Source organism: Morone saxatilis, unplaced genomic scaffold (assembly GCF_004916995.1).
Source record: "Morone saxatilis isolate NCDOM2014 unplaced genomic scaffold, NCSU_SB_2.0 Contig7, whole genome shotgun sequence".
Classification (NCBI taxonomy): domain Eukaryota; kingdom Metazoa; phylum Chordata; class Actinopteri; family Moronidae; genus Morone; species Morone saxatilis.
In genome coordinates this window covers 21535882-21556425 of record NW_023340246.1, presented here as the reverse complement: position 1 = coordinate 21556425, position 20544 = coordinate 21535882, and the positions used below count along the sequence as shown (strand labels likewise).

General features: G+C 40.1%; 1 protein-coding gene across 4 annotated transcripts in view; it reads right to left on the bottom strand.

Annotated features, from left to right (window-relative positions):
- The window catches only part of col12a1b (collagen, type XII, alpha 1b), a 136562-nt gene that overhangs the window by 53751 nt on the left and 62267 nt on the right, over nucleotides 1–20544 (bottom strand). For all 4 annotated transcript variants that reach the window (XM_035678794.1, XM_035678796.1, XM_035678793.1 and 1 more), the window contains 15 exons: nucleotides 15619–15748; nucleotides 15201–15340; nucleotides 14720–14849; nucleotides 14289–14428; nucleotides 14059–14188; nucleotides 13819–13958; nucleotides 11365–11494; nucleotides 10612–10751; nucleotides 8236–8365; nucleotides 7147–7286; nucleotides 6824–6953; nucleotides 4210–4349; nucleotides 3368–3497; nucleotides 2933–3072; nucleotides 1997–2126 (listed from right to left, as the gene is read on the bottom strand). In XM_035678794.1, coding sequence (XP_035534687.1) covers nucleotides 1997–2126; nucleotides 2933–3072; nucleotides 3368–3497; nucleotides 4210–4349; nucleotides 6824–6953; nucleotides 7147–7286; nucleotides 8236–8365; nucleotides 10612–10751; nucleotides 11365–11494; nucleotides 13819–13958; nucleotides 14059–14188; nucleotides 14289–14428; nucleotides 14720–14849; nucleotides 15201–15340; nucleotides 15619–15748 — 2020 coding nt within the window. The remainder of the gene's footprint in view (nucleotides 1–1996; nucleotides 2127–2932; nucleotides 3073–3367; nucleotides 3498–4209; nucleotides 4350–6823; nucleotides 6954–7146; nucleotides 7287–8235; nucleotides 8366–10611; nucleotides 10752–11364; nucleotides 11495–13818; nucleotides 13959–14058; nucleotides 14189–14288; nucleotides 14429–14719; nucleotides 14850–15200; nucleotides 15341–15618; nucleotides 15749–20544) is intronic.

The window sequence follows — 20544 nt, the reverse complement described above, 5'->3', positions numbered from 1 at the left end:
GATGAGGCCACTGTGGTTTATAACTGCTTCAAGTTAAACGTATAGCAAAATATGTCTCCTGACTCTATAATATATAATGCTTAGAAATCAACCAATAAAAATACTTTGATCAGGACACAAACTGTCCACATATGTCCTCAGAACTGACTATCAAAGTGCATCTTGTTACATATGGATGACTCGACAATGAAGCCTGCAAACTATCCTGACAGGAAATAAAATACCCCAGCTTCTGTTTACCCACTGGACTCAACAGCTTCCCCATTAAAAACCCCAGGATGCATTTCTGCTGAGTGAGCATGGCATGCCGTCTGGGCAAGAAACAAAAACCAACACACACAACAGGACGTCAAACCGCACGGACGCAGAGCAACCAGCAACTCAACGGTTCCCAAAACAGAGAACGTTTCTCAATCCAGACTCTCCGGTTACAGACGGCAGTTTAAGAATTATATCGGTTTTATTTTCTGCCATCAACATCTTCAGCTGTGCTTTTGTTCCATCCACTCATCCTGAGGGGCGGTTTAGGGGTTTTGGCAAATTCCAGGTTTTCCACTGAGGTTAAGGGCTCACCTGGGAGATACTGTTTGTCTATAAAGATGTTTCTGATGTCGAAAAAAAACAAGCTGAAAATGATGAATGACTTCAGATTTATCGTGGTTACATTAGAGCAAAGACATAAACATTTATCTCAGTGAAGGAATGACTGCGATGTTTCTCTGCAGTCCCGCACTGCTGACCACTGGCAGGTGCTCAGTAAAACTGTGACCTTTAACCTTAACTTCACCGCTGGAGGAGAAAAGTCTTGTTCGGGGGAAGCTCAACAGAAGCCCGCTGTCATTTTAAAACCAAATATGAGCTAAGACTGATATCAGAAATACAGATGTTAAAGATGTTAAAGCTGGATTTGTACCATTCCTAGCTCTGTATTGGCTCAAATATTCAGTAAAAAGACATTTTCTGGATATGACATCTGAAAAAGTGGGTATTAAGTTATGTTCCACGACTGCACACTTACATATTTACAACAGCAGATGTTTTCTTCGAATGGAGTGAGTAAATAACTTTGGAACGACTTAAGTTTTATTGCCACAGAGAAAATAAATTCCTGATGAGTGAAAACGAAGCAAATGGAGGACCGAATTATCAGCCAAGAACCGGTGTCGCAGAATTTGATGGCGAGGAGCTCTGAGAAGACTTAGTTACACAAACTAAAGAAATGCTTGTGGATTTATGTTCTGCTTTAATGGAAGTATTTCACGTTTACGAGAGAAAAGGCTTCAAAGACGATTTTATCCGCGGACTTAAAGGAGCTTAGAAAACTTTCCACCACAGGATGAATCTGATTAAATGTTTTTGTATTTTTAAGAAGTTGTTTTCTAAGAACAGATGTTGCAAAGAGTTTTTTTGTTTTATAATCAGGCCGTGTTACAGAGCGAGCTCATTATTTTAAGAAACTCTTAGCCTTAATGTTGCTGGGAGTTTCTGCATGGCCGTTTAAAGCAGCAGTGTCCGAACGTTTACCCTTGGAAAACGGAAACTTGTATTGTTAAGATGCAAAGGTTCCCTTAATTGACTCATGTCCTGCCCACCATAGTCTGTTTTCTAGCCACAAAGCTCTACTGTGAACCCAGAAAGCTTTGATGCTGTACAGTTTGGGTCCCCAGCATTTAGAAACTGCCACATGCTAACTTGCATATGTTGGACAATTAGCATAATTAGCATTAATAAGGATAATCACCTATATGGCTGATTAGGTTTTGGGGGTTATTGAGGATAATGAACCTATTTGAAACAAACCAGAAGTGTCCATATTTCAACTCCTGGTGGGCTGATTCAGATCAGCTTAAATTTTGATTCCTACTAAATTATTATTATTCCTAGTAAAATAAATACATAAATAATTAATAAATAAAATAAAATAAATTGAATAAAAACTTTCATCTGAAATCTGAGCTCATTAGATCAGACAGAGCAAGCAGAGTGGAGGACTTACGGGTCTTTCCATTGTCAGACTGGCGCAGACCTTCTCCCTCTGGGTAGACTGGAACCACGGTCACAGTGTAGGGAGTGTCCGACAGCAGGTTCCTCAGTACGGTGTTGGTGGTGCCGCCCGACACCTGCTCCTGCTCACACACACACATACAACTGGAATTATCACACAAAAATGAAAGTTGTGTCTAAGCTGGAAACTACAGAAATCACAGGTTTTATTGTTTATTCGAAGCTGTCCGGTTTCTACTTCAGTGACTCAGTAGAGTCTGTAGATAGAAGTTAACTTATTGCAATTTCCCCACTGTAGGACTATTAAAGGAATATCTTATCTTATCTTATCTTAAATAAGTAACTTTAATTATGAATTACATTAATCTTGTTTTAAATGAAAGAAAATTAAAAGCTATCAGAGCTGTAGACACCAAGCTTTTAATCAATTTTAAAGGTGAAATGTAGACTGACCAGAAGCATCAAAAAGACTTACAGTAGAAAGATTACATGAATAAAATTAACACGTTGAATAAAAAAGTTTAAAAAGTAAGGTAAATTAAGCAAATCTAATTTAAACAAAATCACTACAATTGCCTTACCAACAGACACAGAGTAAACAAAATGTATTTCCCTGCATTAAAAAAGCTTTGCGCACATATCTTTTCCCAAATACAAATAAGTCTAAGAGTCTAAAGTCATACTAGCAGCTCTGTGAGGCAGTACTGCGGACAGCGAGCTTTGAGTTAAATGCTAATGTCAACATGCTAACATGCTAACAATGAAGCAGCAAAAACTAGCGACGGTGCTACAAGTTAGTATGCAGACACCTGCTGTCATGTATGATATTATAACCTGCATATTTAGTCGTATACACGCTTGTCTCTTTGGTGACGTGAAAAAGTAAGAAGCCTGTGATGAAGCACAGGAAGTCAGCGTGATGTCTCACCATGTCCTCGGCGCCTCCGGCTGCAGGGACGTAGAAGATGCGATACTGGCGGACGTTGCCCTCCGCCGGCTCCCAGCGCACCTTGAGGGAGCTGGTCGTGGGATCGGTGACCTGCAGATTCTTCACTCCGCCCAGAGCCTCTGTGGAAAGACATCACATCATCACGTCAACTTACTGTTGTCCTTTTCTTTGATAATTTCAGATTTTCAGCACCAATAAGACCATTTCTATGCAATAAAATATAAATACCAACAAGTTTTTTAGAGCTGTATTCATCCAATCGAAATGTAACAGTTCAAGAGCTGTCGCATATTGATTGTCAGAATCTTGATTTTAAGCCTGTGCGCTCCAGCTTCAAACAAACTAGGACAAGTATTGGCGAAGCTATTTGTGAGCCAGATGTGGTTCAAGCTGCTCTGCTTTGGCCGAACTCACTCGTCTTTCCGTTCTCTGACGTGCGTTTCCCCTCCACATCCGAGTAAATGGGCACCAGCGTCACTTTGTACTCGGTGTCCGGCCGCAGGTCTCTCAACACCGTGTTGGTCGACATTCCAGATACCTGAGTCTGTAACGTACAAGATGACACCTCAGCCATGGAGACAGGATGTTCTACACTTCATGAGTGTCCTCACGTATATGTCAATAAGTACTTTAAAATGTTAGATGTTAGAAAAGTCTTGTTATTCCACCCTGTCTGACAGTACTGTTTATGTCTTGTTGCAACAATTTATTGAGCAAGAGCCCCACATTAAATCGACCCATGCTGATAGCTGGGTGATGTCTTGACACTGAAATCTGATCTGATCACTTATAGTCTGTCTTAAAGATCTGATTTAAGAAACAAATCAAATTTTCCAGCTGTCTGAACAAAGCTTTAAGGTCTTGGAGTTGAATTTGCTTGAACTTTTTCCTACGCAATGCGCAGTAACTACTGTTACTACTGATATTGACAGTGGATGAAAGACTGAGCCTCGTTGTCTGAGAGTTTTTCTTGGTCTATAGAACTGTTTTTAAGCATCTGGACATTAACAGGAGAGCACTGACATTGCAGAGCATTGGCACGGACTGATTTATCAGTTAACTTCAGTTTTAATTAAAGCTAGGCTATAAAGTTCTGCCTTTAATTTATCAACAAAAACAGTCTTTGTCTGGTATTAAAGACAGGATTTGCCACCAATTGTCAGTAGTGCACAGAAGTCTTAGCCATGCGTCGAGCACCTGGCCCTTTGAAAGAAACTAAAATAAAATCATTATTAATATCTTGAAAGAACACCAACCATGAGCTCAGTTCCTCCGGTGGCGGGGACGTAGATGATCTGGTACTGCCTGACGTCGCCATCGGCCGGCTCCCAGCGAACCCTCAGGGAGTTGATTGTGGGGTCGGTCACCTGGAGGTTCTTCACTCCGCCCAGAGGCTCTGAAAGAGACGGGACAGTCTGAAACAACTGCTGCACATGATCCCCCCCGCTCTCCTGCTGGGAGCATCGGATGGGTGGGGTCCACCTCATCAGGACGGTCCAGATGTCTGTCAGGGAGGTTGTCAATCACAGAGGAGGGCATTTCCTTTTTCTGCGAATGTCTAAACCTTCTGGTATTCTATGAGGCTAAAAAACATCCCTATTAAGAAGACTTAAAAGAATTTCTCAAGAAACAAAAGCTGCAAATAATCCTTTGCATTTGTTTTATCCTGCAGGGTGCACCAGATGGGTGAGTTTACCACATCAGGAGCATCCAGATGTATCAGAAGTTGCCTAAACTTTCTGGCATTCATTGTGTTCTTTTGTGAGACGCAAATGTCCATACACACAAGGTCTGTATTCCCACTCTTAGAGGATCATATTGGTGGTTTTCTTGCATGTTTCAGCCCATTAAATACAAGCTGAGTTCGCGTAAAATTACTGGCAGGTTTTCAGACTGACAGACTTCCTGTCTTCAAGGCAGCCACTGGTTTGAGTTCATGTCAGTACGCTGGCATGAAAAAGGAGATTTTCTCAAAGGTATGTTATTGTAGTGTGGTAACGCTGTTTCGTGCATCTTGAATGCTGCAACAACCAAAAGATTGCATTTATATTCACCGGCTAGTCTGCCAAAAGCTCCAAATGTTGGACAACAGAGTGAGAGTGTTAAGAGGGTTTAGGTCAATATCAGTGAGTAGCCTTACTTTATTGAGTACAGCCACCTCTGGTGAGCATGGCTGTACCTACAGAATACTACTAAGTATTTTTTCCGAGGGGTATACAATAAAAGTTGGGAAATAATTGCCTAGAAATAACTACTTTGATGCCCCAAAACCCCTTGAGAGTTCAGTTTTGTCCCCTGTATTTCTAAAACCCTGCCTACAGCTATGCTGGGGAGCTACTCTCCGTGTAAACACAGCTAGCTTAATGCTAAGAAAAAATAGCACTGAAAATGTCCTTGTTAAAAAAAAGGATTAGAAACACCAGAAGAACTTGGTACTTAATCATAATCATGAGGAGATATCCCTGGACTCGCAAGATCACAAAATCCTGTGAGAATCCATCTTTCCAGGCCTCAGTCTATGTGTTTGTGTCCGGTACATTGATACTGGACCAATCAGCGTCCTCTGAGGAAGTACTGGCATCTAAGGGGGTGGACGTAGCAAGAAGACACTGTTTGTTAAACAACAATGCTAAAAATGTTAGGAAGATGCTACTAGCCTCCGTTATATCAGAACTGGAGAGTATTTTTTCATTGAAAGAAGAGCAAAGAACGGAAGTTAAGGCTTTTATGGTTGGTAAATAAGTTTTTGTTCTTCTCCTGACTGGTTTCGGGTACGTTATATAGTTGATGTATGTTGATCTGACTGGTTGAAGTTTGATAGACGACGGTTCGTCCAATCACCTGCCGAGTATTTTTTGGAAGTGCCTACCCTTTTACAAATAGTTTCAAACGACTTCCCACATAGTTCTTAGCAACAAACCATCTGGCGCAGTCAGGTTGCAAAAGGCAACGCCGCAACTATGTAGCTAAGATTAATAGCACCTCTGTTGTTTTGTTTTTGAATAATTTTCTTCTCATCTTCTCTGTGCCTGTGAGGGAGTTGCAATAAAAAATAAAGTTTAAATGAAAACTAAATCCATCAAATAAATAAATCATGCGAACATCAATGGAATAAAAAGAATAATGGGGCTTTTAAATAAGTAATAAAACACTGGTTCTTTGGATGCTGGATAATCCTTGAATGCACCAGGGACAGGAACAGGGAGTTATCAAACCAGTCCAAATGTTTAAAATTTGGAAAAAAGGTCTTCTAACGAATGTACACAGGTTTAAAAACCCATGGGAAGAGACTTAAACTTCCAGGAACACCAGTAAACAATGAGAACATTTTAATTCCTTTAACTGCATCCACGTTTCCTTCACTTACAGCTTTTCCTTTCCGTCTTTCCCGCTAACGACACAAGGAACACAAAGAGGAACCGAGAAATCACGTGTTTAATGAAATTAAATTTCTTAACTGATTGAATAAGAGAATCAGCATGTATCGACAGTGACCTGATCACAAAAAAGTATATTAATTTTGTAGTATAGTCATTTTGAACTAATGCCACCCCTCGTCTTTACAGTTCAGGGTGATCATTCATTGAGTTTCAACCAGAAAAACATCACATTAATGAAGGAAAGATGATATTTAATTGGGTCTAAATGGCCTGGAACTGGTATGATCCTTGTGTTCTATAAAATAAGTGGCAATAAGACGTCATAAATGTTGACCAAAGAGAGCCTGCAGGGTGCACCAGACAGGTGACGTATCTGCTACACTTCCCTCTGACACAAACTATCCATTAGCATTATTTGACTCTCTCTGAGAACAATGCACACATGCTTCCAGGACTGTGAGCTCTGTCTGAAGGATGGTGAGTCACTTACTTGTCTTTCCCTTCTCAGCCTGCCGTATGCCCTCCACGTCTGGGTAGACAGGAACAACGGCCACATTGTAGAGGGTGTCGGCGTCCAGGTTCCTCAGGATGGTGGTGGTGGTGCCTCCTGACACCTCTTCCTGTTTGGTGAAATGTGAAAACCTCCGTCAGCACGATAAGGACTTAATCTGATAACAGTGAGAATGTCCACAGTGCAGAGGCGAACAGAGGTGGAGCTGTATTGAAACTGAGGCTGCTGGATTTCCTGAGTATGACCTTCAAACCAGTCAACAAATGATAGTGAACATGACAGGAAACAAAAACACTTCCTACCATTCGTTCTTCTCCTCCTGGCTGAGCTGCGTAGAAGACCTTGTAGCTGCGGACGTTGCCCACTGCTGGATCCCAGCGGACCGTCAGAGTGCTGATGGTCGGGTCGATCACCTGCAAGTTCTTCACTCCGCCCAAAGGATCTGAGAGGGAGGAAGTTACAGACGCTCTCAGTCAGTGCTGAAAGGTCCTTTGATTTACAGACATTTTCATGATCGTCTACTTAATGCACAACTGTAGTTTGTTCTACTTTCAGGGAGTTGAACATCAGGATCATAGCGTCCTGCCTGCATTTTGTCCTTAAAAACTATACAAAATACAGTTTCTACACTTCCAAGACGAACTTCTCGTCGTCCGTGGTGTCGAATCTCTTCCGACTGATTGATTTCTGGCCTGGTGCCACGATGTTGATGCAGCGTGAAATTCGATCCAGAGTCTGCATGTTTTCTTGCATGTTCCTCAAAGCATGAGTTGATGTCGTGAATCAATCAGAACACCTTAAATGACCTTTGGTTTTATTGGCTGTCTTACATGACATACACTTTAGACTGAATTTTCAAGATTTAAAAATAAAAGTCTATGAATTTCAACCAGATTATGTCAACTGCAAATATTCTCCTATATCACATCCTGCAGAACTTCATCAATACAGCTACCTTACTGTTGTGTGATGCTGCTATTACACAGTTTTAATTGGTCACTCTGGTTCATCAATTGAATCTAGTGTCCTAATTAGTAAGGACAGGATTTTATATTAAAGCACTTCTTTACTACTTTATGATTGAGGATTATTTGATAAACGACTGTATTTTTTTATCAAATTTCTAGCTAATGAGTTGTTCTACATCACTAACATTTATTAAAGAGAACAAATGGGTTCGATTTTCTGTTTTAGTCTCATTATTTTCTTTTTTCTGGTGGTTTAATATTTTACGATGCCCTATCAATCTACAAGTCACATGTCTTTGTGTCTTTATTAGGTCTTGGTGAGCTATAGATCGTTTTACTCTATTCTTTTTTTTCACATTGAGTGAAATGAGTTCTGGCTCAGCACTGCGTCCAGGTCGCGTCATCCACCTCATCTAAACTCACTCGTTTTCCCGTTTTCAGACTGCGGTCTCCCCTCCATCTCGTGGTAGACGGGCACGACGGTGACGGTATACTCGGTGTTGGGCTCCAGGTTCTTCAGCACGGTGGTGGTGGTGGTTCCAGACACCTGGTCCTGGTGGAGGAGAGGGAAGAAACAACTTTGAACTGGGTGAACTGTCGGATTTGGAGCATTCTTAGAAAAGACATTATCAAGAAAAGAGAAGTTTGGCAGAAACAGAAAGACGATGTTTCAGTTTAGTGTGTTGTGAGCCCAGTTTTCTTGGATGCAGATTCGCTTGGTAACTGCCTTCATGCAGCTCAGTAACAGGAACAGTAGAAGCTCAGAGATAAAGACGAATTTCAGCAGAAAGATTCCACTTAAAAAAGTCTGGGCCTTCGAGCAAAACCACCAAACTGGCAGCGAGGAGCGTATGCCTTCCTCTGCATGTACTCCTCCAGGCTTCTGCTGCACATATAAATTAGTTCTTTGTCCATTTAATCTAATAGTAAGTCCCAAAATCTGCCAAAACGCTGAGATAACTTCGGCTGCGTCCAAACCAAATCATCTTATTTCACGACGTTTCATAAACCAAGTGACATAATGTTGCGGGTAATGAAACGGACCCCCTCGAGATATTGTCACTGCTTTATGTAAAACAGTTGAATCTGCCTCGGATATGAGTGAAACCATCCCGCATCACTGTCAAATGTTTTCCATTAGCTGTAAGTAAATGTAGATTTTAAAGGCAACAACATTATCCAGCGGTTTTCATCTTCTGATAACTTGATATTGCACTTTTTCCAGGACAAGTAGAGAAAGTTCTTGCATGAAACTGCCTTGGAAACAAGTGTAATCATCTCACGCCACTGGCACTTCTCCACTGAGAAAGCTTCAATCTGAGGCCAAAACTAAGAGTGAGCTGTTTGCTCACACAGTGCGATACCTTCTCTTACTTAAAGATAATATTTGTGCTTTCTTTATGATGAGGTCTGCAAAAGAACATTTCTCACTTTAGGGCATATAACTTCTTTTCAAATTCATATTACAGCTTCAACTCAACAGGAGGAGGAGTCTGACAGATGTGTACAGATGTTCCTGCAACACTTTTATTCTTCGTACGTTGGGATCATCTTTCTGTGTTCAGCTGCTCTTGGATTGTTTTATTTTTGGTATTTGGTATTTATTATTGAACTAATCATTAATATTTACCAGTGTTGTTCTAGTCTCTCAAAATTGTTTATATATTACTCATTACGTATTTTAAAAGAAATGATATTACTTTACTTATTACTCCCTACCAACAGTAATTAGTTACACTACTAGTTACATTACTTTACTGACACACTCTACAAAATTGTGTCCTTTCTCCCCAAAATTCTGACTTACAACAATTAAAATCCAGTTTTGTTTGTTAAAATCAAAGTAATGGAGTATTTCCAGCTGCCGAACATTTGCATTATCCAAACTAGCTTCCTGCTTTGTGATGTGCACGATTACTAAATAAATCCAGGAATGTGACTGGATTGTTGGATTTCAAGTGAGTAAGGTGAAACCGTAATATCATTACTGAAATGTATTAGTAATTAGTTACACTACTACTGGGGAAAGTAATATTATTAATAGTAATGAGTTACTGCCCAACACTGGTAAATACTGAGCATACATATAGTTTTTTCCTTTTACTAATTAATAGAGCATTCATCAGATTTTAAAGTCCAAGTGTAACGGACAGTACTGAGGTGGTTTTATTCTTGGTTTTGGCTCCTGCCACCAAGGGGGTAAGTTGGCTAATGTTAGCTGCATAAGCTAACGGCGTCTAACATTACTGTTGGCAACTGTTAGCTTCTTTTAGCAACAAGTCCATCTGTAAACACCACTGTCCTCAAACTGTCCTCTGTCTCTGAGGTTGTGTTCACTGGAAGGCTGCTGATTTATTCATAAAATATGATCCAGTTTCACCCAAATCACCGTAAAGTTGCACACGTCACATTTTGTTTAACCGGAAGAAAACAAATGATTAGATTTCAATGTAATAATACAAAGAAACTGAGTTTTTGAACTTTTTTTGTCATACATTGTTAAATAGAGTTAATACGTCCCTTCTGACTGCCACTGAACAATCATTTTGACTTTAAAGTAGCTAAAATGCCTCACAGTGGTTTGAATTAAAACAAACATATCTCATTTCAGATTTCATCGTAGAAACCCAGATACTAATGGGGCATGGATGAAGTTCTCAGCTTCTGGTAAAACTCCAACATCTGGAACTGGCAAATCCTGACAGTTGCATAAAACTGGCAGAGCTCTGCCTAATATTCTGCCATCGAGTGTTTCTATGTCTTCAGTAAGGACGATAATATCTGTAGCTGCAGTCTTACCACATCCTGGTCTCCTCCAGCAACGGGCACCCAGATCACGATGTATTCGCGTACAGTCCCCTCAGCGGGCTCCCAGCGGACGTTCAGGGTGCTGGTGGTTGGATCCGTAACTTGCAGGTTCCTTACAAAACCCAGCGGCTCTGAGCAGAGACACCAAACAGGAAGTCAAATTCAATACTTGGATCAGAGCGTCACACAGCTGCTGTCTAGTCAGAGGTTACTGGCGTCCGGGGGCCAATTTGTTCAGATGTTGGACAGCAAGAAAACAGTTGTTTTCTGGTTTACTTTTCCTTCAGGTCCATTGATTCACACTCGGTCACTGCTGTTATTGAGATTGATGCTATTGTGTTACAGCTGGAGAGCTAGATTCTGGTTCTGTCACTCAAAAAGCTCCCTGCGTTAGCGAGTAATTCTTCACTTTTATCAGTGAAATCTAACTTAAGCAGTGTTGTTTTGGAGAATAAATAATAAGAAAAACAACTGACACTTCTGAAATTACTGTTACTAAAAGACAAATTAGACTAATAACTCATTCATAAGAGACGTTAGACGAGGAAACAAAAATAAGAAAGAAGTCAGACTTCTGAGGCCGATATTTATCCATAACCAGCACTTCTGTTTTTCTTTACTACAGCAGCTCTTGTTCAGTACAACTCAGAGAAAATTATGTGTCTGCTTTTTAAGGTTCACTGAAGCACTCAAACTCAAATACAATCTTCCATCCGGTACCGTCACATGACCACAGATACTCACTTGTCTTCCCAGAGTCGGACAGGCTGGGTCCGTCTCCCTCGGCGTAGACCGGGACCACGGTGACGGTGTAGCGGGTGTCCGGCAGAAGCTTGTCCAGGACGGTTGTGGTGGTGCTCTCCGACACTTGCTCCTGCAAAGACACAGACGGTGAACTCAACACCGAGAGGCTAAATTCCTCCCGGCCCCTAGAGCCGTGGCCTTTGTCCCTCAGCAGCTGAAAAGACAAAGCTTCCCCTCAAGGATCAGCAAAAACATCAGGTTTATGGCAGGTTTACTGAACTGAACTTTTTGTGCCAAAGTTCCAAAAATACACTGTATATTTCTAATATATTGTCACATAACTACTGTTTTGCTGTTTTTTTAGGGCAAAACAGTCTCTTAAAACAGTATTTAGATACTGACTTAGCAGTGCTATAACTTTATCTTCTATCTTTACTCAGATACTTTTGTTAAAATAGACTATAAAAGTAAAAAGTACTCTTGGTTTCTCTGAAGGATGTTTCAACCGGCTGTTGAAACTCTCTGGTCTGTTTCATCGTTTATGTTGTTTTCGTCCTGTTATGTCTGTCATGCACTGGTCTTGATGTTGGGAATGTGTGCAATGATGCAAAATAAATAATTAGATAATTCCCCTCAAATGCATTAAAGCTAAAGTAACGAGCCCGTTTTGGAAATGTAAGTAAAATATTAGTACAGAGGAAGTAAAAAAAAATGTTTTTGTAATAAAGTTGTGTTTTTGTGATAAACACTATTATACTTATTTATACTATGCTTGCATTTCACACACTTGTATACTGTTGTTATATATTGTAATACAAGTTTCTATTTTTCTGTATACACTGTAGTATAATGCACATATTTTTACATATTTATTATTTTTTATTCTTCTTATAATTTCTCTTTGATTAAATATTAATCTTTTCTTAAATGTGAGCAACTGTGGATCAATTAAGTATTTCTGATTGGTTGAAAATTGGTTACATTTTCATTTACCAGTACATATTTTTTCCAACCCAACAGACTTATTTAACAGCAGGAAAAAATAAAAAGAGAGGGACTGTTAACTTCCACCAACAATTCATCATACAAATTAGTTGTTGTTTAGTTTTAAACTAAATCTTAATTTCATTCTACAACCTTACGCCGTGAATGAAAATAAAATAACCTCGACTCCTCGAACTAAAGTGAATAATTACCTGTAAACACGACTGTAAAATGTTAAAAAACTAAACTAAAAACCAGAAAATAAAAGAAACCTTTTCAATTTACTCAGTTGTTTCTGTTCTGTTTATTTTATGTCTTTGAGAACCTTTTAACATTTTCTGAGATTTTAAACGTTTAGTTACTCAAATTATTCCCGGATGTGCAGTTCAGGATCCTCTGAGTTAAAAATTGATCAACTTTGACGTACTAATTGGGGGTAAAAGTTATGTCATCGGCAAAGACAAATGAACCGATTCTTCACAGACAAACACGAGCGGCCAAAACATCAGTGAGCCGAGCTGAGAGCTGTTATTTCACGGCTCTTTAGCGTCTGAAGCTCGGCGAGTGCTGACGGCAGGCATCTGATTTACAGGATTTACACTTACTTACACTCCAGAACCATAAAGCCCACAAACACACCATGCAATGATGACGGATGCTCTCTCGCGAAAGGATTTAGGCACTATTGTGTGCCAAGTGCATGATGGGATTATCCTGTCAGAAAGTATGACATCACTAAGTCCCCGTTGAGGGCTTTGATCGTTTCGTTGCTATTGAAGAACGAAGACTGACAGCCTCTTTATTAACTTCTGCTGGAAGACGTGACGTTTGCACGCACCGTAGCAGTCCAACCAGGATCGCTTTAAAAAAAATACTTCGTCCTGAAGTCGCTTCTGGAAATTTGACCTGATTTCTTGTTTGTGAAAGATTGAAAAGTCTCTCACTCAAATGTAGTAAAAACACCCAAGAGGGCTTGTCGCAAGGCAGCGGTGTTAACAACACAACGCCGTGTGCCAGAAACATTTGATACTTGAACATTTTCCAGATCAGATTGCAAAGTCAGCCAGAAACAAACAGCTGCAGCAAACAGCCCATCAGATCTGAAGACCACGGTCTGAACTGTTGTACAGAGTTATTCTATAGATAGGTCAGATTAAAGAACTAATCTCAATCTAAAAGCCTTTAAAACATTATTAAAAAGACAGAATCTGCATAAACATTCAGTCATTTAGTTAAACTAAACTTTAATTCAAGTAAACTTGACTTTATTTACAATAACTCTACATTACCTCTAACTTTAGTAACACGTCTCATTGCTTTCTGACCTGCTTCTGTCTGTCCATTTGCTTTTGTTTTTGTTTGTAGAATAAACGTATTAATAAGAAAACGATATTCTAAGTTCTATATATTTCTGTACATCATTTATCATGACTTAGCTTCATCGTACAGGTACCAGCGAGGGGATCTTACCACAATCTCCAGTCCTCCATCTGCAGGAATGTAGATCACTTTGTAGCCCTGAACATTGCCGTCAGCAGGATTCCAGGTCACAGTGAGCGTGGTGATGGTCGGGTTGGTCACCTTCATGTTGCCCACTCCGCTCAACGGCACTGGCAGCGGGAAGATGATTGCCGTTAAACTTTCTTAACGTTAATACAATCTGAATATATTTTAAATCCACTCATTACATAAAACAAACGAGTAACTTACACGTCTTTCCATTCTCTGACTGGCGTTTTCCCTCCCTGGCTGGGTACACCGGCACCACCGACACTGTGTACGGCGTGTCGGGCATCAAGTTCCTGAGGATGATGGAGGTGGTGCCTGCAGGAACTTGCTCCTGTTTACCAAGAATAATAATAAAAAGACATTTAGATGGTTGGTCTCCCAACTGGCTCTCAACCAGCGTCCTCAGAGGTGAGACGGGCGTAGAGTCTCACCATCTCCTCCAGGCCGCCGGCAACGGGCACATAGAAGACCTTGTAGAGGCGAACGGCTCCATCAGCCGGGTCCCAGTTAACAGTCAGAGAGGTCATGGTGGGGTCAGTCACCCTCAGGTTCTTCACTCCTCCCAGAGGCCCTGAACAGGAGGACAGGTTGATCATAATGTTTTAGGACGCGGAGATTCTGAATAAATTAGTTAAATATTTTATCATTATATCATTTTTGTTTAATTTAATTAAAGTTCTTTTACAATATGTGACAGTGTGTGTGTCCGTATGTATGGTTTAGTGTTAAGTAGGTGTGTGAGAGAGAAATACAGCAGTGAAACAAGTCCATTTGATTGTTTTTTGGATTGTTTGTCTTTATGGTGAGATGTGTTCGGCATCCTGTTTAAAGTTTAATGTAGCGTGTCAGCGTTTAGTCTTACTCGTCTTTCCATTCTCAGACATCGTCTTCCCGTCCCCTCCGGCGTAAACCGGCACCAGAGACACGGTGTAGAGGGTGTCGGGCTGAAGGCCTCGCAGTATGGTGTTGGTTGTGCCTGCGGACACTGTTTCCTGAGATTAACAACAAAATACACAAATTAGCTGCTGCCTAACGCAGACAGAGGACAGACAGACAAGCATGCAAGTAGATATAAGTAGATGGCAGCATCATCAGCTTTAAATGTGCGACTCGTTAACTCTCCAGTGTAAAGCAGGATGAGCATGTTAGCCAATAGCAACATGCACGAGTCAATCGAAGTTTAAGCTTCCACAAGAAGAACGATAAACATGTCTCTGAGTTGAGGTGATCGCTTTAAAAGAGACGGCGTGTTCAGACACACAGGTGAATCATTTGTCTCCAGGTTTAACGCAGCAGCACAGCGCCAGCCGACAGGAAGCGGGTGGTTGTCCTACCAGTCCTACCATGCTCTCAGCTCCCCCAGCGGCGGGAACATAGACGACTTTGTACTCCTTCACTCGGCCCTCGGCGGGCTCCCAGCGCACATTCAGGGTGGTCATGGTGGGGTTCAACACCTGGAGGTTCCTCACGCCGCCCAGAGGCTCTGACGGAGCAGAAATACAGGTGATTAATTAACAGAACAGTCTGTTTATGTGCTCCACTTACTGAAGCATCCGTACTTCACTGTAGAGTATATATGTATATATATATATATATATATATATTTTCTCCTTTTCCTACAGCTGATGTTGATACTAACTTAACTAGATGTGATTTCATGTATTTTACTTGTAATGAAGTGCTGTCAGACAGAGAATATTTAATGTTAAACTTTATAAATGCCCTGAGACTGCAGCAGTGTGTGAGAGTGGGAACTCTTACTGGTTTGTCCTTCGCCGGAGATGTCTTTGCTGGCGCCGGTGGGATACACGGCAGCCACGGTGACAGAGTACTGGGTGTCTGGATCCAGCTTCTGCAGGATGATGCTGGTCTTCTTCCCTCCAACCTGCGTCTGGTCACAGGAAATATGTCAGCAGTGAGACAAAAAGCTTTCCTCTTCAGATTGACAGAAAGCGTGAGTGACAAGTGGCTGACGCAAGAACAAGACGGTCACAGCCAAAAGACCCGTCATTGTCAGTGGATAATAACAGCAGTGACACATGGGAAATAGTCTGAGTCCTCAAAGTCTGAGTGGGGTTATTCAGTTTGAGCAAAAAAAAGTTAAAGAGGAAATAAATATATTCATTTCTCAGGATTGGACAATTCAAAAATACTCTTTCAGCGATGAAGTGAAGTTCAATTCAAGACCTTTTAAGACCTTTATGAATGCACTTTAAGACTTACTTCTTGCCCACAGTGGCACACAAAAGTATGAATGATATAAAGGTCCCAGAATTACTGATTCATTCTGACTTCCAATGCAACTACTATTCTTTTACAAAAAAAAGTAATTTTTTGCCAGTTGCTTCCAATTCTTCCATTTATTTCTTCCAACAGGCTTTAATCGGGCACTAAACATACTGTGGTGCTGGAGCCAGATCTTGATGATCGCACTTACCCATATTAGATAAAATCAACATTTACAGAAACAATTTCAACTTATTACTTTTGAAGAGTGTGCTCCAATAAATTCTGGCTTGGCTGCACAGTTTGCATTAGTGGTTATTGTTTTCATTTGTTGTTACGGCGCAAACAATACAAATTCTTCCTAATACAATACATTTATTAAAGACCTATAAAACAATGTGTTTAAAGGTTATATATATAAAGATTAATATAGCAACAGACAGCTATCATCTATGTAGAGATATAGTGGAGGCCTGAGCAGAAAATGTAAATGTACCATAACACCAAAGCTATGAGCTAAAAGAGGCTAAAAGGCTCTGTGGAGCTGCTAAGTGTTGATTCACAGTGGGTTTAGCATTACGAGAGACCATTTAACTGTAAAATTTATTGTTAAACGTTACATATAAGATTTAAAATACTGATATAGCAAACAACAATGAACACTCCCTCTGCCTGCTGTCAGTCTGCTCCGACTGAAGCTGCTGTTTTTATCATCTACGTCGGTGAATTAAGGATTTCCACCAAACCAGAGTTAGTGATTGTTGGAACATTATACGGTTATGTTGCATAAATAATGGAAACTTTGTCATTAGATAATACAAAATAAATATAATAATCACATAGCAAAGGTGAAGTGAGCAGGAAAGAAATTGCTAAAAAGAAGCAATTTAATGTCTGTAAATCTGTAATCACTTATCTCTGCTGTCATCAATCAGTCTTCCAAATACTTAACTGAATCTCTAAAATGCACAAAAATCCGCAGTGTGTCATGTTTTTGGAGACTGATCCGCTGTTTCCGAGGGAATGTCAGCAAACTATTTACATTATTTAAACATGAGGATGTTAAGTATTTCTCTGGAAGGGAATCCAAGTAGGCCTTTGGGAAATCCTGAAATGGATGGACTGTAAACAGATTCGTAGAGGGTATAAACTGTTTGCCTGGTAGCTAAGAGATAAATGACAGAGGGTATCGAATCACATTTACGTCAGTATTTTGGGTATTTGGCAGATTTTTTATCCTGCGAAACATTCAAATAGTCAGTGTCTTCTTCTCTAGTTGGTACCCATTACAGACACGTAATATAAAAATTACAATTTTTTTAACAATAAATTAAGGAATTTATTTATCGGTCTTAAATATTAAAACTTGGGCCAGAGTTTCATTCTTTTTCCTCCACATTTCAAAAAACTTTAAAAACTTTAAAATCTTTTTCTGCTCAAGAACTTTAAAACTTTTGTTTTCTTCACTTTATTGTTCGATAATTTTGAGAGACTAACTTCTATTTTCTCTTTGTTTTTGTCTTCAGTTTCTATTTTCAGGAGCAATTTGATTTCTGAGCTGAAATCACTAAACATTCTTTTTACTGTAAACTGTGGAGATGTTTTTAAATATGTTGGAACATTAATGGTGGTCGAGTGTGTAACCTTTAGGAAGATCTATTGGCAGAAACTACATATAATATTCACGGTTATCATTTCTAGAGTCTGGTGATAAGCGATAGCGATATTATGGCTGGTTCTGTTTAAACAAAAAAACTCTATCTCTGTAGGTATCCTTTCCATACTTAACGGAAACTTTGTCATTAGATCATACAGAAATAATAATATATGTAATTGAGTAGCAAAGCAACAAAGCATAGCAAGAAAACCTAGATTAAATCTATAAAATTTACAAAATTGCCGAAAGAAGCCACTTAATAATTCTAAATCTGTAATCACTTATCTCTGCTCTTGTTTTATTAATGGACGGTAAGAAAAGACGTTAAAAGTATAATTAAGGTTCATCCTGCTGACTCTCACAGGGACTCTTTTAATCTTAGTGGGTGTCCACAGTTTGATTTATTCCACCCTGAGTTACAGCAAGACCACCTCAGTCTAAAGCGATCATTCTTCTTCACTGCAATATTCCACTGTATTTAATCAGCATCAGTGCAGAACAGGACCTAAAAGAAACAGTAGTTGTCCACATTTTTCCATTACAACTCCCAAAGTGGACATTTACTACTTTTCTACATTTGTCAGAGCAGTGAGAAAACCCTGAGCTCATCCTGCACAAACAAACATCCTGTCCGCGTTCATATGACTGATGTTAAAAACAACAAGCCTGCAGACGACAACATGTCACCAGATGCTCACAGTCCGCCGGTATACATGTCTGACGTTGCACGGGGATCAGAGTCCATTAGTCGGATCTGCAGTGCTGATATCATGAATCGACCCTGACACGTTGTTTGGGGGAACACTGTCATAACATCTCAGAGACACAATGAAATTTGTAACTCACTGAAATTCTTTTCATACAGTTTCCTTTCAACTTATTTCCAGGGATAATTACTGTGGAGTCATCCGGCAGGAATGCGAGCTTGGCGGCCAAACGCAGGACTCTACACAGGACTCTGCAACGATGCTGTCATAAACCGAACGTCAGAATACGATGAAGGAGCTCAGAATGGACAGAAATTTGTCTCGTGGAGCATCGGTGGCGTCTCGCTGAACACCTTCAAGACTCTCAAGAGACGAGATTTCAAAACAGAATCCGGCGCGATCTGTAAATGTTTTTGGTAATATCTGTTCCCTGACTTATTTAATTTTTGTTGTCAAACATTGCACATCTGTTTGACGATGATTTTAAATCGCAGTCCATCAGTTCAGATGTGCAAGTCCATTCCTTCTCATTCCACAGTTTGAGGTTCTGCTGATTTACTTCATTCTACTTCAGTGCTGTTTATGGACCCCAGTATGCAGAAATGTTCAAATACACTAGGCGAATATCAGAAATAACAAAAACTATAAAGTGGTGGAAAGGGGAGACTTGTGGGTACCCATAGACACATTTTCATTCAGATATCCTGAGGTCAGAGATCAAGGGATTTCTTTGAAAATGCCAGTTTTTCCATCAACTAAATTTAGTCAAACCTTTCAGTGTCCTCCTTTCAGTGTAGTTTCATATAGCTTTAAAACCGACCCCTCTAACATCCCTGATAGTGTATACACATTCACACATCGCACATCTGTTTGATGATAATTTCCTTTCATTCTACGGTACAGTTTTTAGGTTCTGCTGCTTTACTTCAGTGTTTCCATTTTGGTAAAGTTTTTGTTGTGTTGTGTTTTGTATTTTAATAAATGACAACTTTTTTTGCAACTAACTCAAACATTTCTCACTTCAAATTGTCTATTTTTTTGAAAAATACATGAGAATGACAACCAGTGTCTGTCTTTCAATCCTTCTTTCAGCGTCTATCCCGGCAGGGGTTTTTTCTGTATTGGACATCCTGAAAGTATAACTCTAGAGGGAGAAAACTTCCTATCATTTTAAACAGTTCATAATTTATTTGTTTCTATATGTGCACTGGGACTCGTATTGTAAACTCTTCTGACAGATTTAAAGCACTCCATCATATTGAGATATTCATCAATTTGTCATCGAGTGGCTGAAGAACACTGGAGAGGTTCCCAGTGGTCAAAGAGCAGCACCCCGGTGAGATATCAGGAAAATCCACCCTAAGAAGGAATTCAATCACATTGTTCCTGATAATCCTGGAATAACAGATGATACCCAGTGTGTGTTCAGAGCCATGTGGTGACGGCAGAGAGGGATTTCTTTTCTGGTAAACGTCAAATTTACAAAACAGTCCATGAACTAGCCAGTTTGGGTGTAAAAACTTAGGTAAACATTTTAGAAATCTCTTCAGTCACTCTATTGTTCAGTATCAGTGGAGCAGCTCCAGCTTTTGTCTCCTGAAAGAACGAAGAGCCAAGTTTTTCTGTGTGTGTGTGTTTTTAGCAAGGCAGTAATTTAAGTGACTTCTTCAGTTTCGTTCACATGTACAGAACGTAAGGGATAATACCTGACAAGGTGTCCATTAGTAGGAATTAACAGACAACATGGAGGACGGTTTTGGCCTCCCCGAAGGGCATTACGCTACACTACATGCTTAAAACCAATAATGTCTTACAGTTTTTATTTTTAATCTTCACATTTTAAATTGTGCAAACAAGACAAATCTATGGTATCTGACATTAGGGGAATGGAAGAGCCCTTTTTGTGATGTATGTGTATGTGTATGTATGCTGATGACAGCACTGTATTTTTATCTAAAAAATTGGTGGGCACCCGGTTAGCTCAGTGGGTAGAGCTGGCGACCCATGTACCAAGGCTGAGTCCTTGCTGCAGCGGCCCAGGGTTCGAATCCGACCTGCGGCCCTTTGCTGCGTGTCATCCCCTCTCTCTCTGCCCCC